This window comes from Bubalus kerabau, chromosome X, assembly GCF_029407905.1.
Source record: "Bubalus kerabau isolate K-KA32 ecotype Philippines breed swamp buffalo chromosome X, PCC_UOA_SB_1v2, whole genome shotgun sequence".
In the NCBI taxonomy this organism is placed as follows: domain Eukaryota; kingdom Metazoa; phylum Chordata; class Mammalia; order Artiodactyla; family Bovidae; genus Bubalus; species Bubalus kerabau.
In genome coordinates, this window is record NC_073647.1 from 116,713,117 (window position 1) to 116,740,937 (window position 27,821).

The 27,821-nt window shown below is 39.2% G+C and overlaps 1 protein-coding gene across 1 annotated transcript in view; it reads right to left on the minus strand.

Annotated features, from left to right (window-relative positions):
- Positions 1-27,821, minus strand: part of MAOA (monoamine oxidase A) — a 76,815-nt gene that overhangs the window by 42,926 nt on the left and 6,068 nt on the right. Inside the window, exons 2-3 of the mRNA XM_055563005.1 lie at positions 16,839-16,933; positions 7,772-7,909 (exon numbers count right to left, since the gene is read on the minus strand). Of these exons, the coding sequence (XP_055418980.1) occupies positions 7,772-7,909; positions 16,839-16,933 (233 nt within the window). The remainder of the gene's footprint in view (positions 1-7,771; positions 7,910-16,838; positions 16,934-27,821) is intronic.

Consider the following 27,821-nt stretch of genomic DNA (forward strand, 5'->3'; position numbering starts at 1 on the left):
CTTGCAATAACCCTTTCTCTGCTCCAAACTCTGACCTTCAGTTTGTTTGGCCTCATTGTACATGGGGCACACGAACTGACATTAACGTTCTTATGACTTTCTCCTATCTCTAAAGTGAGGATAACTGTCACTTACTGAGATCCACTAGGTTTTCAAAAGGTATTTGTTCACTGAGTTTGCTATACAAGTGAAAAGGCTTGGAGTCCACACCTGAGACAGAGGGCTATTGATCCTGTTAAGCGGCAAGACAGGGCAATGACAGAAAAGACTTTCTGGCTGGGCCAGTGGGACAAGTGAACTTTCCCTTCTTCAGGAGGCTCAGAATGGACAAGATTAAAAAAAAGTTAAAAAATTCAGGACCTTGGGGTTGCAAAGAGTTGGACACGCCTGAGCAACTGAGCTGAACTGAATGATTAAGCCTTCTGGTTGGGATACTTGGGTGTGTGTTCTGGGGTGGGAATAGGGGCTACTCAGGGAGGAAGTAGAAAGCAAGGAATGGGGAGGCAGGGGGAGATCTCTAGCTAGAAACTACATTCTGTCCTGAAAGGTCAGAACCTCCCAGAGTTGGGTAATCATGGAGACTAGAACAGTTTCTCTTGAGGAAGCTGCTTTTGTAATGTTTCATTCTATTCACAAGTTCTTTTTGCCATTAACCAAAATGCCAGAGTCCCACTTGAAGAGGTAATTGAAAAGTCCCACAGCCTCAGTGAGAGAAAAGCTTTGTGGGTGACCTATTGCCCTTTCTATGCTGCCAGTGAAGGCCAGTCCAAGGCGGGTGGGTGATTCTAGACTATTTCTCAATGAATGGCTAGAAAAATGATTTCTGTAGTGAATTACTTCCTATTAAAAATGAATGAAAGGAATATAAAAAGTGAATGTACTTAATGTCACTAAATTATATACCTAAGTAGGTTAAGATGGTGACTTTTAGGTTATGTCTGCTGCTGCTGCTGCTAAGTTGCTTCAGTCATGTCCGACTCTGTGCAACCCCATAGACGGCAGCCCACCAGGCTCCCCCGTCCCTGGGATTCTCTAGGCAAGAACACTGGAGTGGGTTGCCATTTCCTTCTCCAATGCATGAAAGTGAAAACTAAAAGTTAAGTTGCTGTGTCCAACTATCAGCGACCCCATGGACTGCACCCTACCTACCAGGCTCCTCCATCCATGGAATTTTCCAGGCAAGAGTACTGGAGTGGGTTGCCGTTGCCTTGTCTATTTTTTTTAATTAATGAAAAGGAAAAATCTAATAATTAATCGGACTTTGCTGTATATTGAGAAAATGGTTAACGCTGACCTAACTTTCTAAACAGCACAAGGCTTTAAGGGTAATTTGTCATTAAGCTTTCCTATGATCCACAAGAAGTATATGAAGCCTTTTAAAATAGAGAAGAAAAAAAGAATGGAAATTACTAGCAACTATTTCTTACAAGCTATTTCTATATTTCTTTATACTGAATACTTGATAGAACAGAGTGAAAATATGTAAATATTTTTAGTCTTTCTGCTTTTAAAATCCTATGTATAATTGAATTTAGAGAAAAACATCCCTTTTGTATTACTTCATTTCTATGATCAAAACAATTTCTTATCATGAACACAAGCCCATTACCACTTGCCTGTCCTTACCTAATTGTCTTTTTTCATCTTCTACTCTGACTTATACAAATTACTTTAAATCCTCTTTTCTTCTTTTGTAAACCAGGCAGAGTACAATGGCATAAAATAAAATACTGTTATTGATGATACGTTGACTAATAAGTTTACATAAGTCACTTATAAAAAAGAATATATAGACAACAATTCTAAGCCATGCCCCAGGCCTCTAGCTTTAGTATTTTATTTTATTTTTTTTAGCTTTAGTATTTTAACACAATAACAAAATCCATCTTCTTCAGCCTGCTGAGCCTAACTGGGGCAGCCTGGGGCTTTCTCAGGAGTCAAGCCCTCACTGAAGACCAGAGGGGGACCAGATCTATGGCTAAGGGTACAAGAGATGAGGCCACCCTGGTGAATGGCGCCGCATATGACTCCTAGGCATACCCACTCCACACCAACCCCTGGAATCCATAGGAGCCCTTACTGCCAAAGTGGCATCTGAGGACTCTAAAGCCTGTTGGGGTAAGATGATTCCTGTTGTATCTCGGAGCAGTTTATTAAAGGGGTTCACAAGTTAACTCTGCCCACAGAATAAGGAATGGTGTGATGTAACTCACAGAACCTGAGTTCAATACCTGGAAAGCCCCACTTTGGCTCCTAAACTCTCTAAGCCTCAATTTTCTCATGTGTAAGATGGGGTAAATAATGCTACTACCTCAAAGGATCAAGGAAGCTCAAATGAGGTAACACAGATATATGTATATTATAGATAGAAGGCAACACCAATGCGTGGAATCAGGAGGGATGAATTCAGGTGATTAAAAGAAAGGAGGCAAAGACAGGACAATCGACATCCCTACAAGAGCCTAAAACTTTTGGCTCCTAGGGTTTCCTACTGAGAGGGGTGGAAAGTGAAAGCATAACTTTCTTTGAAGACAAAAGAAAAGACTTCTGTGAGTTGGTATGGAAAGGTGTTAAAAGCGGCTTAAAAATATATGTCCCCGATCCAAAAGAAACACCTTATTAGAAGCAAAGGGTCAAAGTCGCAGTTATATCTGGCAAGCATTAAGACAAACTAACAACAACAAAAAAAACACATCCTCTGCTTTCAACACAGCCTACTGGCAAAAACAAAATTCACCTCTTAGCAACAACAAAGAAAATTACTTAGCATTCCAGAACACACACGTTCTGAAAAGCCTTTGATTTCAGTCGTTGGCACAGAAACATGGAGTAAATGTGTGGGAAGAACAGAACCAATACTCAGAAAAATCGCTTGGTGAACTGTTACTATCAAGAAAGCCTAGACTGTTTCAAACAAATCTTTATCACATCATTCTCTAAAAGCAAATATGTGGTCTATCTAGTCTGTATTTTTATTTAGGGAGGATTCAAAAAGCAGGCAGAAAGTGAGAATGAGTAAAAATATCAATGTCTCCTTTAAAGCAGTCCCTGCAAAAAGCCTTGCTCCATCTCTGGCAGTGTTCACCCTCTTGATACCCTACCTTCATTGTTATGGTCTGGAGAAACCCATGGAAAGCAAAAGAAAAGAAAATGAAGTATTTCTTCCTCCTTTTCCAAGATGCGGCAATGTAAAACTTAACCCAAAAGTCTCCACAACTCAATGAAAGTAACTCATAAAACAAGTGCAAAGATGGTGCATCTTCTTTACTAACACAAGTAATCAGTCAGTCAGTCCAAGAGATGTTCAAGTCCACCTGCTTCCTGTACACATTCCAGAATAAAAGATCCATAGAGTACATTGTAAACTAAAGTATCTAGCTGACACCACCTCAAAGCCACCTTTTAGGTTAAAGACCTGATTAATTTCTGTTAATTTCACAAATCAGATACAGTCTCCCAAATAAAGCCATATCAAATTCACAACATATATAAAACCTGTTCACTGTAGGAATCAGTCAGGAAACTATGATATGAGAATCAGATTTACTAAACCAGAGTTAGAATAGCAACTCTATTCTCAAGATCCATGAAGGATACAGGCAGAAATGTTACTTAATATTACTTATTTACTGTTTGTTGTTTACTTATTTCCTCCCCTGAAATGGCAAGCTCTATGTGAGCAGGAACCTGAATCATGTATCCATCAGTCTATATCCAGCCTAGAACAATATCTGGTACACAGTTGATTGTCCAGTGACTACTTACTGAAACAACGAATGAATTTAGAATAAGAACCTTCTAAAAATGAAGTAGATAGGGACTTCCCTGTCAGTCCAATGGTTAAGACTCCATGCTTCCACTGCAGGGGGCCTGGGTTTGATCCCCAGTTGGGATCACAACAAACTGGAAAATTCTTCAAGAGATGGGAATACCAGACCACCTGACCTGCCTCCTGAGAAATCTGTATGCAGGTCAAGAAGCAACAGTTAGAACTGGACATAGAACAACAGACTGGTTCCAAATCGGAAAAGGAGTACATCAAGGCTTTATATTGTCACCCTGCTTATTTAACTTATATGCAGAGTATATCATTTCTATGATGAGCTGGATGGAGCACAAGCTGTAATCAAGATTGCTGGGAGAAATATCAATAACCTCAGATACACAGATGACACCACCCTTATGGCAGAAAGTTGAAGAAGAACTAAAGAGCCTCTTGATGAAAGTGAAAAAGGAAAGTGAAAACGTTGGCTTAAAACTCAACATTCAGAAAACTAAGATCATGGCATCTGGTCCCATCACTTCATGGGAAATAGATGGGGAAACAGTGGAAACAATGACAGACTTATTTTTCTGGGCTCCAAAATCACTGCAGATGGTGACTGCAGCCATAAAATTAAAAGACACTTGCTCCTTGGAAGAAAAGTTATGACCAACCTAGAGAGCATATTAAAAAGCAGAGACATTACTTTGCCAACAAAGGTCCTTCTTGTCAAAGCTATGGTTTTTCCAGTAGTCATGTATGGATGTGAGAGTTGGACTATAAAGAAAGCTGAGTGCTGAAAAATTGATGCTTTTGAACTGTGGTGTTGCAGAAGACTCTTGAGAGTCCCTTGGACAGCAAGGAGATCCAACCAGTCCATCCTAAAGGAAATCAGTCCTGAATATTCACTGGAAGGACTGATGTTGAAGCTGAAACTCCAATACTTTGGCCACCTGATGCGAAGAGCTGACTCATTTGAAAAGACCCTGATGCTGGGAAAGACTGAAGGCAGGAGGAGAAGGGGACAACAGAGGATGAGCTGGTTGGATGGCATCACCGACTCAATGGACATGAGCTTGAGTAAACTCCAGGATTTGGCAATGGCACACTGCAGTCCATGGGGTCGCAAAGAGTCAGACATGACCGAGCGACTGAAGTTAACTGAGCTGAACTGAACCGGGGAACTAAGATCCCACTAAAGCAGGTAAACTTAGTCCTCTTGGGGAAGGGAGAGAGTGGAAAACACCACCCAGCATCTATCCCCAGTGCTTCAGAGGCTCAGGCTTGGGACCACACAATCAAAATTTGCCCCGTAAACACAATCTAGCTAAGGTCAAGAATAGCTCTCTGGTGAATAGTGAAAATCACCCTAGAGTAGGTGGAAACTGAATGCACTACAGTCTGCTGACAGAAGAAGCAATGGAGGTATTCTTGAAGGCTGCAGATTAGTAAAATTTAAGAGCTGGAGCAATCTGGATCATAAAGAATATGGCTTGGTTTAACTAGACAGCCACAATCGTCCAGTTATTTGCCCACTTCATTTCAGTGTTATTTACTGAAAAGAATATACTGTATTAGATTACAGAAGCTGAGCTTGTGCGGAGAGCTAATGTAGAGTGTCACATAAACAATTTGCATTATTGGCCCAATTCATGACCATGCTGGCAGGAAGAGTCCTTTCTTCTCCCTAGAAGCAAACATAACACTACGAGTGGAGATATTCTTAAATAAGTGGAATTATTTTTTGCTATACAATTAATTGGGCTTCCCTGGTGGCTCAGACGGTAAAGAATCCACCTGCAATGCGGGAGACCTGGGTTCAATCCCTGGGTCAGGAAGGTCCCCTGGAGGAGGGCATGGCAACCCACTCCAGTATTCTTGCCTGGAGAATCCCCATGGACAGAGAATCCTGGCGGGCTACAGTCCATGGGGTCGCAAAATGTTGGACACGACTGAGCGACTAAGCACATACAGTTGATTATCAATCTTATCTGGAATAGCTAAATATCTTCCTGCTCTTTCCCTAATCCGGCCTCCTCACTTTCTAGTTTCCTGGTCATTATAAAAACATCCACTACCTTGCGTATTTCTCATTGCAGAAATGATGTGATTTATCAGAAACACTAGCAGAAAGCCACTCATTCAGGTAAAATAAATTAACCTTTAACTGGTGCCCTAGTTTTTTTTTTTTTTTTTACCTTAACTTTGTAGTCTACCTTGGGTGAAAATAGGTGCTCCTTGGCAGGTTAAAGTATGTGAGAGGATGGTTTAATGGCAAGTGTTTATTTATTTATTGGCTGTGCCACATGGCTTGTAGAATCTTTGTTTCCCAACCAGGGATCTAACCCAGGCCACGGCAGTGAAAGTCCTGAGTCCTAACCACTTGACTGCCATGGAATTTCCTAACAGCATATCTATTCTCCACCTTTCCATTAGATGAGACTGTCTTAAATTAAAAGAACAATCTTTAGCATCTTCAGAATATAAGTAAATCCTAAAATTCATAAAGAGCACGTATGTTTAGGGGGTAGGTAGACCATTACTAGTTTTATACCTTTGTCAAGTCACTTGACCTCACTGAACCTCAGTGTTTTCCTCTGTAAAGCGGAGTATAAATTTGCTCAGGTTCCAAGATAATTACCAGACTCATTTGAGTCCTAGATGGACTAGACAGTAAATTTAGATGACTGTTTAACTAGCAGTCGAGTAGTACAAAGGATTTGGTTTCTCTCCCTACATTAAATATGATAATACAGGTCAAAGTGCTCAATACATGTTATTTTACAGTTGCTATTACTCTTACCTTTGTTATTACTTACTAGTCCAGGTAAACATCATGCCGTGCAGAGAAGACAAATTAGGAAAGCAAAGGAGTTTTTCCTTTTTGATCATGGCCTATTGAAGCCAGTGTTCATAAATTTACTTTGTCTAACGTTTTTTTTATACTTTTCCATTTCTCCCTTGACCTCTGAAACCAGTTTTTCTAAAGGCTGCTGGTTTCTTTTCTCATTTGTCTGACTGCCAAACTCCCCCAAGCATCACAAACCACCCAAAGCAGCTAATCAAAGTTTCCCAAGATTCCTGACCTCACCAACTGGGCATCAGTGTCCATATGTACATTCAAGGATCCTCAAATCTCTGCTCTGAAAGGCCCTGAAGATGGCATACCCACATGATTGCTGGGGGTTGGGTGATGCATCTGTTGAGAAGTGATATGGCTAGTGGTGTGGGAATCCTGGCATTAGGAATAACTGACCCCTGCTCTGGTGATACTAGTTCCAGGAAGTGGGCTGCAGTATCAGACCAGAAACTTGATTTCTCCAGGCCCTTTTTCAGACTCCATCTGCTCCATGTTTGGCTTCAGGAAGAAAGAATAACATGGGCAACAGCTGCTGTTCCTTGAGGGGATAGCAGCACTTTGAGTTTAAACAATCTCTTGTTTAAACAGTAGGAAATTGCACAACTGAGCTAGACTTCCCAATAGGCATGGCTAGGTGCAGAGAAAACGATCAAAGTGTGCAAAGAAATGTCAGGTAAGGATGAGGATGAACGACCCATTTAGAGTCTTCAGTGGCCTCAAACTGTTGTGTTCCTTGGGGCCTTAGAACTGCCTCATAGGTGCCTCAGGAGCTGCCTGGACTGTGTGTGTGTGTGTGTGTGTGTGTGTGTCTATTTCAGGTGCTTCCCTCAGCCCCAGAGGGATGGGAAGAAAGGAAGCTGAGAGCCTTCCACCCCTATTCCAGCTGGACTAGAGGCAGGGTGTGGCCTTCTAGGGCCACAGTGGGTGAGGTGGAGGAGAACCAAGCTGAAGAATGCCCACTTTCAGTGACTGCAGGAGTCCACAAGGACTTTTTTAAAAAGAAGGAAAGCAAGGCAGAATACTACTTTAAAGCTGAGAACCTACTTTTGTGCTTGCTTTGACAAAAAACCTGAAAACAAAACCAAATGTTTTCCCAAATAAAATGCTTCCCCACTGAGTAAAACACTTGAGTAAAACATCAGGCTTACCTTGACATAATGAACAAGACGCTCATTTACATTCACTTTGTAAGTTTCTAAACCCAGTTGCTTAGATAACCGTAAGATCCTATTCTGGGTCGGGCCTACATAAGCACCGCCAACATCTACGTAGTCAACATGTTCATTCTGTTGAAAGAGAAAAAGTGGCCAGAAGACTTTGGTTAGAATTCTAAAAAATATACATATATATGTTGCTAAGTCTCATAAAAACAAAAAGAACCTGTTTATTTTTTACAGTTTAAATGTGCCTTACATCTCTCTTTCAAAGGACCACTGAAAATAGCAATCCTTTGACCTCAAGAACTGACCCCCCAATCCCATATGACGTCACTAAGCAATCCCATTTGTTTAGTTATTGATGAGGCCAATTCACCAAGAACATGCACAAAGAATAAAGAGCACTATAGTACATCCTGCCCATCTAGGTCTTTTTCAAAGCATTTAGGTCATCTGTGCTTTTCTTTGGGATTGTTGCTGGGAGGGCCACCCAGAGATTTATGAGGCCTAATTATCACCCTGCTTATTTAACTTATATGCAGAGTACATCATGAGAAATGCTGGACTGGAAGAAACACAAGCTGGAATCAAGATTGCCAGGAGAAATCTCAATAACCTCAGATATGCAGATGACACCACCCTTATGGCAGAAACTGAAGAGGAACTAAAAAGCCTCTTGGTGAAAGTGAAAGTGGAGAGTGAAAAAGTTGGCTTAAAGCTCAGCATTCAGAAAACAAAGTTCATGGCATCCGGTCCCATCACTTCATGGGAAATAGATGGGGAAACAGTGGAAACAGTGTCAGACTTTATTTTGGGGGGCTCCAAAATCACTGCAGATGGTGATTGCAGCCATGAAATTAAAAGATGCTTACTCCTTGGAAGGAAAGTTATGACCAACCTAGAGAGCATATTCAAAAGCAGAGACATTACTTTGCCAACAAAGGTTCGTCTAGTCAAGGCTATGGTTTTTCCTGTGGTCATGTATGGATGTGAGAGTTGGACTGTGAAGAAGGCTGAATGCCGAAGAATTGATGCTTTTGAACTGTGGTGTTGGAAAAGACTCTTGAGAGTCCCTTGGACTGCAAGGAGATCCAGCCAGTCCATTCTAAAGGAGATCGGTCCTGGGTGTTCTTTGGAAGGAATGATGCTAAAGCTGAAACTCCAATACTTTGGCCACCTCATGCGAAGAGTTGACTCACTGGAAAAGACTCTGATGCTGGGAGGGATTGGGAGCAGTAGGAGAAGGGGACTACAGAGGAAGAGATAGCTGGATGGCATCACTGACTCAATGGACGTGAGTTTGAGTGAAATCCAGGAGTTGGTGATGGACAGGGAGGCCTGGCGTGTTACGATTCATGGGGTTGTGAAGAGTCGGACACGACTAAGCGACTGAACTGAACTAAACTGAACTGGACTTGCCCTTCAGTTGCCCTAGCTTTGTTAACATTTTGAAAGTACTACTCAGTCTCTCATTTGCTTTTCTAGTAATCAGCAAACTCCCACCTCCCCACCCCCAAGGGAAAAGCAGGTCAATGTTTTCTGGATGTTGGTCTAGTGATTCTTCACTACCTTGTTAGCTCTCTGGTGCTTTGAAGATGTGTGTGTGTGTGTATGTGTGTGGTGTCTATGTGTAATTTGTCTAGTATCCTTGTATGTAGTAGGAGGGCTGGGACAATTTACCTTATCTGCTATTTCCATAAAATTGAATGCCTAGAACCTTGCCTTCCTGGGGTAATAGAAATTGATATTATCTTTCCATGGCTGGATATGCTTTGCTAACCTTTTGCTTAGAATTTTTATATCTGTGTTTATAAGTGATACTGAGATTGCCCCAGGAGTCTCCTCTATTCTCCAGCCCTTGTCTGTTTTCCAGCATTACAGTATTGCTAATCTCATGAGTTAGTGATTATACTTTCTTCTGTTCTTTAGAAGGGCTCATATATATACAGAATAATCTCTTCTTTGAACAGTAGGTAGGACATGCCTGTAGAGCTATCTAGGCTTAGTGTTTTCTTTGTGGGAAAAACTTAAACTACAGATTTAGTTTATTTTGAGGCTAAAGCATTACTCATATTTTCTATTTCTAATTTTTATAAATTATATTTTCTCATAATATGTACATTTCATATGTGTCAAAAATATTGCTGTAAAATTCAGGACCTCCTCTTCTCATTTACTGTTTATTGCATCAGTGGTTATATCTTCATTTTCATCCCTTTTATTTGTTTAGAGATCTCTCCTTTTCATTTTTCTTAAAAAATCTTAGCAAACATGTCAGCTTTTAATAAGACTTAAAAAAATCAACCTTTCTATTACTGATCATTTTTATTGAGTATTTATTTTATATATCATTGATTTATGCTCCTTTTTTTGGATTTTTTACACTCAATTTTCTATTTCTTGAACACTTAGCTTATTCATATTGAGCCTTCTATCCTTTTCTGACAGAAAAATTTAGGCTATGAATCTTCCTCTCATATGGTTTTAACTACACAACTTTATTTTAGTATTTCCATTACTGTGCAGTTTTAAGTGTTTGCAAATTTCCATTACAATTTCTTCTAAATCAATGTTTCTAAAAGTTTTGCTGTGTTTTAATTTCTATACCTGGAATTCTTTTCAGTTATCTTTCTGCCATAACTGCATTGTGGTAAAAAAATGGATTATATGGTATCAGTCCTTGAGGTTTACTTTATGACCTAGCAGATGGTTGATCTTCAAAGATTTTTCATTTCAGGATGAAAAGAACATATAGTCTTCTGTTAAGTAATATGTATGTTTTATATATGTCCATTAGAAAAAGATTAATTGTGCTCAGCCTTTGTTTGCTTCATTTATTATTAAGTTAGAAAAGTATGTTAAAAATCCCCTAGTCTATTGGGTATTTATGTTTGATTACTATCAATTTTTGCTTTCTATTTTGAGGCTACGTTATTCAGGATATACAAGTTTAGAACTGTTTGGTCTTCCACATCTCTTATCACTATTGTACTGATACTTAATTCAATGAAACATTTTTTTGTTTAAACTTTATTTTGTCTGGTATTAATCTAGTTAAAACAGCTTAGATTAGTATTTGTATACTATCTCTTTTTCTATCTTTCAGTTAAAGTTTTCTTTATTCTGACATTTCCTCCTTTTAACTTGAGTTTAACCCATTTATATTTTATTTCTTTTAAAATGTCTTAATTTTACTTATTATGGCTTTCCATTTATCCCACTGTTAACAGTTTCCTGCCTGATTTCTTTACTTCTTTGGGATTAAGGGTTTTCTTTTTAAGTTTTTTCTTCTACTTGTTTGGAAATTATACACTCAGGCCTACTCTTTTAAACATTTCTTTTAGTGCCTAGCTTCCTTGTATGTTCTGTCACTTTTTTTTTGGCTCTGTTACTTTTGACTATAAGTTGTTTGTTTTCTTTAGAACCTTTTCTGTGTAAGTTATTTGTCTTAGGTGGACAGGAATTGAGTCTATTTCTGCCAGCATCCTTGGTACTTTATATATTCTAAGGTTTTTTTCATGCCCCATAGGTAGTGTGAATTTAGATGGAAGCCACAGATGAAGGCAAGCTTTATTTTTATCCCTTTTTGAATGCTAAGATTTATTTCACTTTCATGTACAGAGTATAGCAGAGGGGATTCCAATTTGGAGTGTTTCCTATTAAACTTCCTACCTTTGACAGGGTGAGGATTTTATCTCCTGTTCTCTGCATGCCATACATCCATCCTGGTGGAACTGCAAAGTCTTCAGGGTTCAGTAGGCATTCAAGGTGAAAGTCAAATTTTGAGCTCACTGCATTCCTAAACTTCATGTTTTTACTTTGCTTTGGGGGTTCATTAGTTCATTCAATAACTATATCTTGAGTTCCTACAAGGTTCCACGTATAACGCTTCTGTTATATCAGTGAACAAAATAAAGATCTCTGCTCTCAAGGAGCTTTCATTTAGTAGGAAGAGACAGAAATTGAACAAGAACCATAATAAGAAAATATCTTAGAAGTAGATAACATTTAAAAAGAAAAAACTAGAGAATGACAGGACAGATTGAAACTGCAGAGGAGAGAAGGAAAGATTTCAGGTTCAAATACAAGCGACACATAGGCCTCCAAAAAAAGGTGATCTTTTCATAAAGACTTGAAGGAGGTGAGGGAGTTATCCATTTGGCTATTTGGGACAAGAACATTCCTGGCAGAAGAGCCAATGTAAAGATTCTAAGGCAGAAACGTGTCTGATGTGTTCACAAAACACAGACTAGTGTGTCTAGAAAAGAGTGAGCAAAGGAAAGAGAACTGGAGATGAGATTAGAGAAGTCAAGGGCAGGGAGGGCACGTCATGGAACACCTCACAATGCATTGAAAGAACATCAGCTTTTACTCTGAATGAAAAGGGGAGCCTTTGGAAGGTTTCAAGCAGAGAAGTGCCAAGATCTGACTTAGGTTTGAGAGCTCATTTTGGCTATCACACTAATAGTAGATTTTAGGGGGCAAGGGTAAAAGCTGAGAAAGTAGTTAAGAGGTTATTGCAGTAATCTTCCCTGGTGGCTCAAACGGTAAAGAATCCGCCTGCAATGCAGGAGATGTGGGTTCAATCCCTGGGTCAGGAAGATCCCCTGGAGAAGGAAATGGCAACCCACTCCAGTATTCTTGCCTGGAGAATCCCATGGACAGAGGAGCCGGGCGGGCTACAGTCCACGGGATCCCAAAGAATTAAACACGACTGAGCGACTAACACTTTCACTTTCCCTAGAGATGATTGTGGCTGCTACCAGGTGGTAGCCCTGGAAGTGGAGGGTAAGGTTGAATTCTGGATATATTTTGAAGGCAGAGCCAAAAGAATTTCCTGACAGAATGAATGTAGGGCCTATGGGGTTAAACATGATTCCAGGTGTTTGGGGGAGTTGCCATCCTCCCTTATGGGGAAGGCTGCAGGAATAGTGTTCTTGATGAGGAAGACAAGAAATTCAGTTTGGATGTGTTAGGTCTGAGATGTATGTTTAACATCCAGGAGATCTGCAATTTTCTCACTTCAAGGTAGCACAATATATTTTATTCAGCATTTTACTTATTTTAAGAGGGGCAGTCAGTCATTCTGCCATAATAGCAGAAATGAAGTATTCCTCTGACTTCTGTCCCTCGTATAACCTAATCTTCCCTTTTACTAACTACTGGTGTTGTGCTCCAAACCTTCTCCAGTCTCCAACATCCTTATTAAGCTGTGAAGAACAAAACTGGAGTCAGAAGTCCAATAAATTTAACTAAGACAGCAAGAGAACTCTTGGGAGTTTCTAAACAGGATGTCTTTAGAATGCTGACACTATTTAAAGTAAATAATCCTAAGCGAAGCAGTAAAAAGAAAGAGACGTTTCACAGAATCTTTCTTTACAAAGTGGAAACACTGGAAAGGAGATGCCCCAGCTTCAGCAGGAAGACAGTAGAACTGTAACACCGTATTCTGCTATGCTGCCCCTCAGTCTTTAGGATCTCAGCTTGGATCTCATTACTCTGTGAAAGATTGAAGGCAGGAGGAGAAGGGGATGACAGAGGATGAGATAGTTGGATGGCATCACTGACTCAATGGGGACATGAGTTTGAGCAAGCTCTGGGAGATGGTGAAGGACAGGGAAGCCTGGTGTGCTGCAGTCCATGGGGTTGCAAAGAGTCGGACACGACTGAGTGACTGAACAACTCAGCCTTTGAAGAGGCCACCAACACAGGACCATATTAGGAAAACTAATACACCATCCCTGTGGTAGCCTTGCACGCATTTCAACTTCATTCATTTGGTCCTGAAGAATTATGGGGGAATCATGCTAGCACAAACTGGGAAGTTTTGAATGAATAGAAGATGTATCTGAACCACTGCCAAGGGACAATATCAAATTTGATATTTCAGTAGTTAAAGATTCAGAGTAATTTTTATGGCATCTCCTCCCCACACTCTAATTGATTATGCTAGTAGAAGCAACTGTAACAACGTTCAGTTCAGTTTCTGATTAAATACCATTTCTGTGCCTGCTTTGTAAAGCCCTTTTTACCTCTTCTATTCATTTGAATTCATTTGAAATCTTATAGATGTCAAGTCCTAGTTTCTCAGCATTTCAGAGTTAATTTCTCACATTCTGAAAGGGAATTTTAATATCATACTCAATACACAATAGTTCATGTATGCCACTGATATATATAAATGATGCAGCATGAAAAAGCAGCCTGGGGCAATAACATAGATGGGGCTAAGCATGTTGGAATTCTCATTTCCCTTGCACAAAGAAACTTTTTCTAGACTCAAAGGTATAGAAAACAAACTGGTATTTACTAGAGGGAAGAGAGAAGGGAGGAAGGGCAAGTTAGGGGCATAGGAATAAGAGATACAAAGTACTATGTATAAAATAGATAAGGAACAAGGATATATTGTGGAGCACAAGGAATTATAGCCATTATCTTATATTAACTTTTAATGGAGTATAATCTGTAAAAAAACTGAATCACTATGCTATAACCTAAAACAATATAATATTATAAATGAACAACATGTGTGTTAACCGCTCAGTCATGTCTGACTCTTTGCAACCCCATGGACTATAGCCCGCCAGGCTCCTCTGTCCATGGAATTCTCCAGGCAAGAATCCTGGAGTGGGTAGCCATTCCTTTCTCCAGGGGATCTTCTTGACCCAGGGATTGACCCCAGGTCTCCCACATTGCAGGCGGATTCTTTACCATCTGAGCCACCAGGGAAACTATACTTCAATTAAAACAAAACAAAACAAAACAAAACTAAGTTCTACCAAAAGAGAACTGAAAAATCCACAATATGACTGATGCTCCTATTTGATAACCAAAAGGTTTTAGAGATAAGCAAAGTAGGGCAAAGGACAACTTAATACCTATCTCCAAAATGAAGGAATATTCTTCAGAAAATGACAGATGAATCATATCTATTAAGGTGGTACAGGCAGAATATGCAATCCTTCTTTTGCACTACAACACACTACCTTCAATTAGAACCTGAAGTTGGAGGGAGCTTCAAGCCCATTTATATCCCACTGCCCAGATGAGAAAACTGAGGTGTAAAGTGCTAATAGTATTTACCCAAGGTAAGACAGGGTGTCAGGCCAGTACAACGGTCAGAGCCCCAGTTTCCTCACTCCCAGACCAATAGCCTTCCTCTGAGGAGGTACTCAAATGCTTCAAATGCAGTTTATGTAGATTCACATTAATTTAAAGCAAGCGAGCTACAGCAAAGAGCAGCACTTCTGTAGGGGCCCCTAAGGGTCTTGTCAGAATGCAGAGTCAGCAGGTCTAGGACAGGGCCTGATACTCTGCTTGTCTATCAAGCTCCAGGGTGATTCCCAGGCAGGTGGCTCACAGTATACTTTGAGTAGCAAGGCTGTAGGATACTCTTAGAGCTGAGCAAAGTAAAAATAGGCCTAGGATACATCCTTGTACATCTGAAAAGGCAGAAAGTGATGGACAGAAGGAGAGCTTGGCTTGGTGTGACTGAAAAGAGCTGGAACAATATCCTTGTTTAGATGTTGGTTGACTATTTTATACCCATGTATGTTCCTTTTCCCATGCCTGCTTCTATTATGCAGCCTGGAAATGTTAAATACTTGTTTTCCAGGCTCCCTGGCAGCTGAGGGTAGCTGTGTGCCCCAAATCTAACCAATGAGACTAAAGCAAATGTCTCACGGGGTCTTCTGGAAAAAAAAAAGGCTTTGTTGCAGATAAGACTTGGGCCAGCTCCTCACGCCCTTTCCTGCCTTGAGTGAGGGCCTGATGTTGCAAGATGCTAAAGCCATCTGGTTACCACTAGGCAAGAAGCCAACAGGAAAAGAATGGCTGGGCAGAAAGACAGAGAGATCCTAAAGATTTGCTGATGAAGCTGAACCCCTGCACCAGCCTGGACTACCTACCACCAGACTTCTTATGTAAAAGGACTGAATGTTTGGATTGCTTAAATCATTGTTATTATCACTGCATAAGCCATTCTATTATAAGTCTGATACATCTTCTAATTAGATGCTTCCTCTCCTTCCAGTCACTTCAACAGTCTGGTTTTGTCCCTATTGTCAATCCTCAGCCTTTAATGCTCAATTTGTGTGCTCTAGCAAAGGGGCTCATTAATGACCTTCTAAAAGCCAAATACAGGCGCCTCTTAACAGCCTTCATCCTGTGTCAAATGCCCCTGGCATTTGATTCTATTCATCATCCCATCCTCTTTACTGATTTTCATGGCACTGCCCCAATCTGGTCTTCCTCCTCTGCCTTCACTGCTCCTCTCTGGCTTCTCTGCCTCTGGCCCCGTGCTCAAATCTGCATGTTCCCCAACTTCCATCTTTGTCTTTATTTCTTTCCCACCCTAGATCCTTCCCTGTATACTTTCATCAGATCTCACAGATCCAACAACCTGCAACCATTTCTTTAAATAGTTGTAAACATCAGTTAGCTTGCATTTTTCCCAAAATGGTGAAGTAAGCCTAAGTATTAAAAGGCTGTGATGTAGCAAGAACTGGGATTCCGTCTCATGTCTCACTGACCCCACCTGAGCAAAGAGTGCCTCTGTCAGCAGTGCACCTCTTGGAGAACAAGGTCTACGGACAAAGTTGCACAGAAACACGCTACATTTGCCTCTGCTTTCTGTGGTCACACTTCTTTTAAGTTGTGTGTCCTTGGATAAATAAACAAGGAATCTATATTGTGTGTGTGTGTGTGTGTGTGTGTGGTAAAGGTATAGTCACTTCAAGTCCAGCTAAACCTTACCTCACCTGAGATACTATATCCTCTATTTAGGTCTCTGGTATGGAAATGATGATGCTGTATTGAAATTATTTGTCCAGGTTTGTTTTCTTCACTAGAATCCAAGCAACTGAAGGTCAGAGGCTGACACTCTTTGGCGGGTGTTTGTTGAAAAGAACAGATATTTAATAAAGTAGTCTAGGACTATGGTGGATTAATGGCTTAACTGCATACACTCATAAGATTTCCCCCAGCTCTGGGACTTCCAATGACCCCACTTCTAGTTTGTGTGAGATTTTGTGTTTATGTAGGTATCAAAATCATTTACCCTCACTGTGTATGTTCTTCCTCCAACTCTCTCCCGGGCTTCTAAAACCAAAACATTAACTTCATGTTCGGCTAAGAGTTTGGCAGCAGATAATCCTAGAAGGGGGAAAAAAAAAGTCGAAGAACATATTAACATCTAAATGTGAAACACTGAAGATTTAAGCAGGTCTACATATAATATAAATGCAGAACATCATATACAATTCATTGATTGTCCTGTCTATCTAATAAATTTTGTGATTCTATCTAATCACCTCATTGTGATTACTGAGGTAATCACAGAAATTTTATAATCTAGAATATATTATATTATGTATCATAATTTATTTATTACATAAGATTGGCTAAAATGTAATAATTAAAATATATATATAGGGGTTTGGTGATAATCAAATCATATGCAAAAGAATCTGTTGAACCCCTCAATCAACCCTTATCATCCCCCTCTTCTAGAAATCCTGACTGTATAAACAGAAGTGTTTTCCTGGAAACTCGCCCTACCTCACACCAGCCCACAGTATCTCTGTACTTTACTCAATTTAAACCCCCCTATAATGACCTCCGATTATTTATATCTGGATTACATGCTAGCTAGATCTTGTTTTCCCAACTAGATTAAAAATTACCAAAGGCAGGAACCACGTTTCATACTTTATTTATTTGCTCGAAGCTGTGTACAGGCTTTCACTCATAAATAAAAACTTTCATAAAAAGTAGATTTTTAAATACAGTGTAGTAAGGGAATTCTCTGGTGGTCCAGTGGTTAGGACTCATTGCTTGCACTGCCGTGGCCCAGGTTCAATCCCTGGTTGGGGAACTAAGATTCCACAAGCCAAGTGGGTATGAAACCAAATCAAACAAAATGAAAGAAACAAACAAAAAAACCCCAGTATAGTTAATGCCAGAAAAGTAGAGGCAAATGTAGATTAACATTATATCAAGGGTGCATGCTATGAACATGACTTATCACTGATGTTAATCTTGATCACTGAGGCTGAGGTAGTGTTTGGCCAGGTTTCTCCACTGTAAAGCTATTCTTTTCTCTCCCCTCCCATGCTATACTCTTCGGAAGGAAATCTATGTAAAGTCTGCACTTAAGAAGTAGAGAGTTACGTCCTACTTCCTCGAGGGTGGAGTGCTTAGTTGCTCAGTTGTGTCCAACTCTTTGTGACCCCATGGACTGTAGCCTGTCAGGCTCTTCTGTCCATGGGGATTCTCCAGGCAAGAATACTGGAGTGGGTTGCCATGACCTTCTCTGAGGGCATAAATTATTTGAAATTCATCTGCACAGGACATTTGTCTCTTCTCCCCCAATTGTTTATTTATTTAACCATTTACTTAAATCCTTACGGATTCATAGACAGTTGTTTTATACTTTCGGTTATAATCCAACATTATGTTACTTATTTTGTTGCTCAAATTGTTTCAGCTTTGGCCACTTAGCATTTTGTGTGTATGCATGTATTTGAGGACTTCGTTACTTTCTAGTATCACAAGATGTACCAGGCTCATCTTTCTCTGCCCGGCCCTACAATCAGCTATTTCTCCAGTGAGCACTGGTTCCTTTTATTAGAGAACAGTTTTAGACACCAAGATCTGGGCTCTAAACATGCCCATTGCTACTAGAGAATCATGTTTCTAAGACCTCTCAGCTCACAGAGTAAGGAAAAAAGGGTATGTACACAGTTTTAAATCTACCTTTTTTGTACTTCAATTTCTGTCTTATACCTAGTTATCTTTATAATCCTCTATTACCAAAAAAAACATGAAGCACACTACATAGATAAACATACTTCAAGGAGAAAAAAATGTCAGAATATTAGGGTGAAAGAGAAATAAGAATGACACCAGAGATAAAATTAGTAAAATGATACCTATATATGTGTACAAGTGGTTAAGAAGAGGAACTGTTCTTAGTGATTTTAAAGCCCAGTAACTTGACAGTTCATTTCTAATGGTATATATCCTAAAAACAGAAAAGAATTGTAAACATTTTAATCAGTAATCATTTTGTGGGTTTAGAATTGTTATTTTGAGGCCATTATGTATGTAATGTGAAACAAAGCAAATGAGTAATCAGGCTGCTATCACTGTGATCCAGGATTTGGGGCCTAGGAATAAGGAAATTCACATGTAAGAACAATGAGACTAAGTAGAAATCTGGGGCAGGAAATGTATAAGATGGGTCTGGAACATCAAATCATAACAGAGAGCAAGGAGGCTAACAGAGACCACTAGGATCGTGACAAAACGGCTCAGAAACCTATCTATAAGAACTCCCACTGGCCAAAGATGGAACAGCTTGAGTATCAAACAAAAACAACTGCAGGGAGTTCCCTGGTTGCCTAGTGGTTAGGAATCTGGGCTTTCACTGCAATGCCCCAGGTTTAATCCCTTGTTGGGTAACTGAGATCCTAGCAAGCTGTGCAGCATGGCCAAAACAACAACAACAACAACCCCCCAGCTGTAATGGCTTAAATTCACTCATAATAATAATAAATAAATAAAAACTCTCATTGGCCACCTTTGGAAAATACTAAGGAATCAACTTATTAAAAAAAAAAAAAAAGAATTTGGCGTTCATCCTATCTTCCCATTTTGCACTGAACCTCAAAGTAACCAGGTAGCTAACAAAGAGAGATTTCACTGTATAAAAGTATGCTAGCTAATAAGTGAAGACAGAAATAATTAGAATATCAGCATTTTGCAACCTTTAAGGAATTAATAGATATAGTGCAATGATTGTCAACAGATGCTAACAGGACACACACAAGAGACAGATAACCAGACATTAGCAGTCTCTTAAAGGAAGTGCATACCACCATGTATGAAGTAATTAGGAAGAAAGGAAGGAAGGAAGGGAGGGGAGAAAGGGAAAGAGCAACCAAACTAAATTCTAACGTGATCTAGCCTCTAGATATGACACTTAGGGGCCAGAAGGACATGTTAAATAATATCACTGGGATGCAGGCAACAAAATCTAGATTGTAGGAAATCATACAGGAGTACCTGGTTTCTTTCATTTTTTTAAAAAACAACTTGCCTGCTCCTGCTCTCTCTCCCCCTTTATCCTTCACCAGCTTTTCCTATAATAAACTTCTAAACATGGCTAGTTCTGTTTTGATGTCTGCTCTCAGAGGACCCAGACTGACATGGTATTTTGTTGATACAGAGAATGGTATAAAATATACATACCCAGAATCAAGGATGAGTTTGCGTCTGTAAGATCTAAAATGCAGGAAAGCTAAACCATAATATCCAGTGCTGCTCTCTGCTAATGTTTGTATGCACCTTTGACTCCTTCAAGTACAATGTACCGTTGCATTACTGACATCCATCCAAGATTTAAATATGCAACAAATATTTGGAATCTGCTCACAAAAAAAGGCATCCCGTGACAGTTTAAATAAATGTGAGCCAATGTCTGCAAACTTTGGTACAATGTGTTTTCTGGGACAGAGCCAAAGGCCTCTTCTGCTGACCATCATAAGAAAAGAAAAAGGATGAAGGTGTGATGAAAAACATATTTATGCATAAATCTTTGTTATGTTTATTTCTGTAGGATTACATCCTAGAAGGGAGATTACTAGGTCAAAAGATATGAACATTTTTTAGGCTCAAAGCACTGCTCTATATTGAAAAGCAGAGAAACTCAGACGCAAAAAGTTTAATTTTTTCCCAGTTCCCCTTAATCAATCTAACCATAAACCAATTAGATTAATAAAAACACCCTTGGGTTTGCTAAAATTACTTGATTAGCTCCTCTTCTAAGGGAGGAGGAACTTGCCCTCTGCATGCTTCCTAAGGAGAAGCAGAGGTGGCTCTGAATTCCAGCAGCTGTTGGGACCTGTAGCAATCATGCCCCCAGAGGCAGCCTGACAGTTGGTTTAGTGCTTCACATCCTACAGATCAATTTCAGGTGCCTTTCCTGTTGCCTTTCAGTCTTTCTTCAGAATAGATTTTATTACCCCCATATTCCCAATAAGGAAACCAAGTGCCTGATATGCCCACAACAAAGTCTCCTAAAAAGTGAAAATTTTTTATTTCTTACACCCTAACTTATAAAGCTGGAGCCTCAATAAAGTAGAATCTAATGTGTAATTCTAAACAAGCTTGATGAGTGGGGTTCAGTGACAGTAGTAAATAAACACTACTCCAGAGACTAAAGGAGGTGGGGGAAGCAGGGCTAGCTGAGCCAGGACAAATGAGCACACCAGTAACAAAGGTCATTTTGCACTTTGGCATTTAAGGATATAAACAAAATTAAAAAGCTTGGGGTTGGGGGCAAGGTTTCTACATTACAGGAAAATGATTAGCCCTATCTCAGCAAGGGCCAAAAAAGTTTGAGCTCTTAGTTCGAGAAATAAGTAACATGTTTACAACCTTTCAAAGAGATTCCAGAAAAAATGGTTTTCAAAAGGTCTGTTTGGGAAATTAAAATGGAAGCAGTCTTCTTCAGGCTTCAGAAGTAGGGGAGCAGGCCTCTGACCAACTTCTGATCCTGTTTGGACTACATGTCTGCCTATAAACACACCAATTGTTATCAGCAAGTCAAGCGGCACTTTATAGATAAGAAAGAGAGTAGGTCTTGGAATTCCTTAGGCCCCTGGGGACCTAGCCAGGCCCCAGAATTTAAGGAATCTTGTGACTCACAAGATGAAATAAACAGCATTGTAAAAGTTAAAAAAAATAGAGTTGCATTTTTGCATGCAAACTGATGATAATACCAGTTTGTGGCCTAGGGTTATAAGCAGGACCCCCAAAGCTGCAATCTAAAGTCTCGCCAGTGGGATGGAGGCACCGGCTTGGACCCTTTTCCCAACTGGGACTCCAGATTGCTGTTACTTGGAGCTTCCCGGAGCTGTTCAAGTCTAGATGCAGGTTTCAGCCCAATTTGGTGATGTATACACTGTTATTTCTACTGTTTCTATACCTTTCCTTTAAATGACTGTATATTGAAATTAAGTTAAATAAACTTCTATTAAAAATTGAAATTCTTTATTCATGTATAACAAGTGGTTTCTTTTGTTAACAAATCCTTCAAACCCAAAATGAAAGTAAAACTTTAGGCAAAACAAGGCCTTGGAATTTTAAAGGGAAAGATTTAAGTCATTTTAAAAAATACACTTTCTAAGATGCTGAATAAATTGAGGGTGGGGAGTGAAAGTTTCAGTTTGCATATTTACTGTGAAGACTCTGATAAAGAACTTCCATGATAATTTAAAGCTAGAAAATACAGAATATGAAAATACAGTCAAGATGCCATTAGAAAATTTACTTTTGAATAATAACTAATAACTAATTTTGAATAAATAGCTCGGTTAAGTCATAAATAAAGCACAGGCAAACACTTGTGGTCCAGAAGGGTTTTTTCTAATATATCAACTACTGTCTGTTGATTTGAATGGGGGAGAAAAACACTAAAATAATGCCTGCTTCAAGGTATAAGTGTTCAGTTATATTTCTGAATTCTTTTCTTGTCCTTATTCTGTGTAATTACTATGCATTCTACCCTCCCCTCATCACTACAAAATTCAATAATCACCTATGGGAAAAAATCATCTCTCAAATGTCAACTCCACAGATTAGTTTAAGAGCTTTTGACATATATTTCAAAATCAATAAATAGAAGTTGGGTTTTTTTTTTTTGATAAATGGGATAAAATTGTTAGAAAAGAAAAGATTTTTAAGTCTGAAGATAAGTTATCAAATACAATGTAGCTACTAAAAATAAATTTTAAAATCAAATTTTTTATTTTCATATTTGTTATAGAAAGAGAAAATGTCATATTAAACCTATTTCATTTTGTTCCAGAGATACACAGGTTTGCCAAAGCTAAGAGTATTGTGCATGATAGCTCTTCCTGTCATTCATTTTCTATAATTTAATGGCCACATGAAAACTAGGGCAATAAAAGAAGCCAGCTTCCCACCCACCTCTCCTGGCACCCCTCCCCACCTTCAAGATAGGGAAAAGGGTTTTAATAGTGGTAGGCTAGTAAATGGTTAACAACCATCCCTGGCCTCAGGCCATGGAGAGGACACTTGATTTGCAACATTTGTATCTCCATGATATATATACACTCTCATCATGGCTGATTTGGAATCACCAGTGTGATTACAAGCTACCAGTGTGATATCACTGAACGTGAAACTGGGAAGACATATGTTTGATCAGGCTCAGTCCTTTCAAGACAGTAGAAGCTGGCTCCAACACATGCTGTTAGACCTATAGATTCCTGGACTCCTGTCAGAGATGGCAAGGAAAAACAAATCTTGCAGAGGCAATCTATTGAACTTGCAAGTGTATGAGATTCATTGATATCCTAGACTCTTAAGTGTCCTAGTGTCTAACCTGTGAACCTCCCATGGGCATGTCTGAAGAAAGAGATCTAAGGGGGGCACTGGTAAAATATTTCCGCACCTGCACCAAGAGCTCTTCCTCTCCCAAATCATGGCAAACCAAGTTCATTAGGAGGGAAAGCACCCCAAACTCCCACATTTCCAGTGGTTTTCTGTCACAGTAGTAGGTCTTCTGTGACAGTAGTCTTCTGTGGAGAAGCTAAATGCAGAGTTTGTTAAAGCCCTATTATGTATATAAGGATCTGATCAGTTTCAAAATGCAAAAATCCCAAAAAAGAGAAAACGGCAGAAGGGAATCTTTAATCACTTTGCAATTAAGTATTTTAAATAAGGATGATGAGCTTAAAACAATACAATTTCTTTTCTGGTTTCTCTCTCTTCAACCATTTGGGTTTTAGAGAAACCAAAATAAAATAGGTTAATGGATTTATTAGAGAGGCTTAAAAAAAACTCAAGTCTGCTAAAAGCACACCTCATATGAGAGTTCAGGCAATTGTTAATCCTGGTTATTAGATAAGGAAAGCCTGGGTGAGATGATGTATGCAGCCAGCATCAGTGTTGCCATAGCAACCTCAAACCAACCTGCAGCTTCTTACAGCCACTGCCCATGGAAACCGTGCTTCCACAGATTCAGCAGTGCCTCTGATGTCCTGAGATGGCTCCTCCCCATAGAAATGGAATAGGAAATGATTTAAGCCACACAGCACACCTGGAGAAGGAATTAATATCAGCAACGAAGCCTTTGAGGAAATGGCCCTTTGCTTCCTGGGCTATAAATCTGTAACCGTGGAACCTAGCTTCATACCTGCCTTCTCTACCTCCTCACCAAGGGCCCTTTCTTTTACCTTACTTCTTCAAGTACATTCACATTAGGAAAAGATGAAATTTGTCCATTTGACTTGTGCTACCCTTTCCAGTTCAATTATTGATTTTCCTTCTATAACAAATGATTAGAATAAACCTTGAAATGTAGCATATTCCTCATGAAAAATGTCCAGTGACCCCACTTTCAGTATGGACAAGTGATCATCTCTCACAATCTGTTACCCTGCTGTATTTTTTCCTTATCACACATCACCACCTGGCACTCTCTATACATCTGCTGCTTCCCACCACTGCAGTCATAGCCACTCTTGTCCAAACCATTGTGGCCCTTTGCCCTTGTCCAAGGCAACGTAACCTCCTGCCCAGAGATCTGCCTCTTGACTAGTGTCTAATGTGTGTTATACACCTTTGCATCCCTGGAATGGAGCCTGCTGTGTTGCAGGTGCTCAAACGCTTGTTGCAATGAACAGAGGAACTACATACCAAGAAAACAAAACCGTGCTCACCTGTATGAGGGCAACAGGCAAGTTTCCAAAGCTACTTAGATTATATTTATCTCAAGCAACTAAGAAAGACTGACAAGGATAGAGTGCCTGGTCATTTAAACCTTTATGCCCAGGTAAGTTAAGAGATTCTTAATACTACTAGTACATTTTCTACATACATATACATGATAAAACCATTCTTGTTATCTATCTACCTACCTATCTATCTATATCTACCTGCATTTTGTGCTTCCTTTCAGAGAAATAATTATCTGCTTTTGAAAATGCCAAATCTTCTAATCCCTTTGATAAGCTAAAAAAGACAGAACTGTCTCAAATGATAAACAGATAAAAACTAGCAATTAACTTTAATTTGCCCTCAATTCGACAGACTGGTTGTCTAGACAGTCCTAATTTATTTGATTATTGTTCAGCATTCATCTTCACTTTAGATAAATGGATCTCACCCAACTTAGGGAATGCAATTACCCTTTAATTCATTATTTGCCCCATTCTTTCACTGAAACTGAAAATACACTCAGGGGCACTCCATAGTGCTGTACTCAGATTCTGTGTACTAGGATGCACTATGGTTAGGAAGCAATTCCAAAATGTTTTACGGAATACTAGTCTTCAAGATACTCTGGGGTAAAGTATCAATGGTCATGGAAGTTGGGACATAGGCTGTTTATCCTTCTGGGAAATGTATGATGCATGCTAGCATACTAAAGGCTCTGATAAGTCCTGCATTGAAGAGACTCATTTAACTTAGCATTTCTCCACCTTTTGCCTAAAAAAAAATCACATCTAAAAAAATACACTTTGAGAAATCTTGGTTTCATTTCTTAAAATATTGGCAAATATTTAGTAATAAACTCACCTAAGCAGGGTCCCAAGTGGACAACGCCTAGAGCACAAGCTAAGGGTTGAAGCAAAGCTTTAGTGTAGCTATTGTTTATGTTCTGCTGGCTCTCCTAGTTCTTCCTGTTTATTTATTAAAGTGGGATTTTTCTTCAACTTTGACGTTCATCACCACCTATGAATGTGTATAGTGTACATCACATATTAAATATTTTATTAATTTTCTATTATTCAGTGAAGTGTTCTCTGACCAATGAATTCTTACATAATGGCACTTTTGGACTCTTGGATCAAATACTACAAGGAAAAAAGTACAATCAAACATCAGTTCATACTGAAGTTCTAGAAGCAATGTTCCCAAAGAAAGAAAAAAGCTAAAACCATAAATTTCATTCAAAGCACATATTGAGCATTCAATCAATATTTACTGAATAAATAAATAAATGAGTGAAGAATACATGCAGGACATGCAAGAAAAAGGTTTTTAACTTAGGCCACAGCTAACAGTTCATTAATTTAATCTGAAAAAAGAGTCACCTGAAAGGTCATTCTTGTTACATTTCAGAATTCATCAAAGATCCACAGCACTTCTGTCAAGCATTATTTCCACCATGAAACACTTCCCTGCCTGTCATTTCCTTCTCCTTTTTGTGTCACCACTGAACTAGCCTCAAACATCAAGGGTACTTCAGGATCATAGTTGTAATCCCTGCTACATAGAGGGGTCCTAAGCCTCACATGGTCACTGGATAGATAAATGGACTAACATAACTTAACTCTTCCATTTGGGTCTGAATTTTGTCAGATGCCTTCAATGACCAATGACCTTATTTGTTATTACAAATGCATATTAAATTGAAATGTATATTTAACACTGATGGTTTCAATTCAATACATAAAATCTGTAAATACCAATATTAGTATTTAAAAATCACATTGACCACCACAGCCTTCCATTTTCTTCACCAATGTTCTCTCCCCAAGTTCTTTCTTTTCAAAATAGGCAGGTTCACTGTTCTATTTGGATGAACCACAAGCTGGAATCAAGATTGCCAGGAGAAATGGCAATAACCTCAGATATGCAGATGGCACCACCCTTATGGCAGAAAGTGAAGAAGATCTAAAGAGCCTCTTAATGAAAGTGAAAGAGGAGAGTGAAAAAGTTGGCTTAAACCTCAACATTCAGAAAAGTAAGATCATGGCATTCAGTCCCATCACTTCATGGCAAATAGATGGAGAAACAATGGAAACAGTGACAGACTTTATTTTCTTGGGCTCCAAAATCTCTGCAGATGGTGACTGCAGCCATGAAATTAAAAGACGCTTGCTCTTTGGGAGAAAAGCTATGACCAACCTAGGCAGCATATTAAAAAGCAAAGACATTACTTTGCCAACAAAGGTCTGTATAGTCAAAGCTATGGTTTTTCCAGTGTCATGTATGGATGTGAGAATTGGACCATAAAGAAAGCTGTGTGCCGAAGAATTGATGCTTTTGAACTGTGGTATTGGAGAAGACTCTTGAGAGTCCCTTGGACTGCAAGGAGATCAAACCAGTTAATCCTAAAGAAAATCAGTCCTGAATATTCATTGGAAGGACTGATGCTGAAGCTGAAACTCCAATACTCTGGCCACCTGATGCAAAGAACTGACTCATTGGAAATGACCCTGATGTTGGGAAAGACTGAAGGCAAGAGGAAAAGTGGGTATTAGAGGATAAGATGGTTGGATGGCATCACTGACTCCATGGACATGAGTTTGGGCAAGCTCTGGGAGTTGGTGATGGACAGTGTGAATGAGTATCTGGAAGAAAGACCCAAATACTGATTTAAGTTAGAGTAGGATATCAATATGAAGAATGATGAAAACCATTTCCAAAATACAACAAGGAAGGAAAAAAAAAAAAAAAAAAGCTTTGAAGAAGGGGTCCAAAAGAGAAAGCTGAAGACAGACCCTTGAACCAACTATATTGAAAAAGATACTGGAAGATAGATCATGCATAACTTAATCCAACCTTTAATTTTACAGATGACAGAACTGTGATTCAAAGATGTTAAGCTGCCTTAATTCATAAGGCTAGATGACAAGAGAATAAAAAACAGATCATCCAAAGGAAAACACAAATTGCTGGTAAAACTGCAAAACATTTTTCAAATAAAAGGATAAAACAGTCCTAGTAATCAACTTGTCTCAAACACTTACAGCATTTAAAATGTAACTTGACTTCTTTTCATTCATTTTATGCAGTTCTAAACACTTGAATTTAAAATGAAAAGTAACTGATATTATGAAATCCATCTATCTCATACATGCAAGGAATTCCCTGGTGGCTCAGACGGTAAAGAGTCTGCCTGCAATGCAGGATAACCAGGTTCGACCCCTGGGTCAGGAAGATCCTCTGGAAAAGGAGATGGCAACCTACTCTAATACCTCACCTAGAAAATTCCATGGAT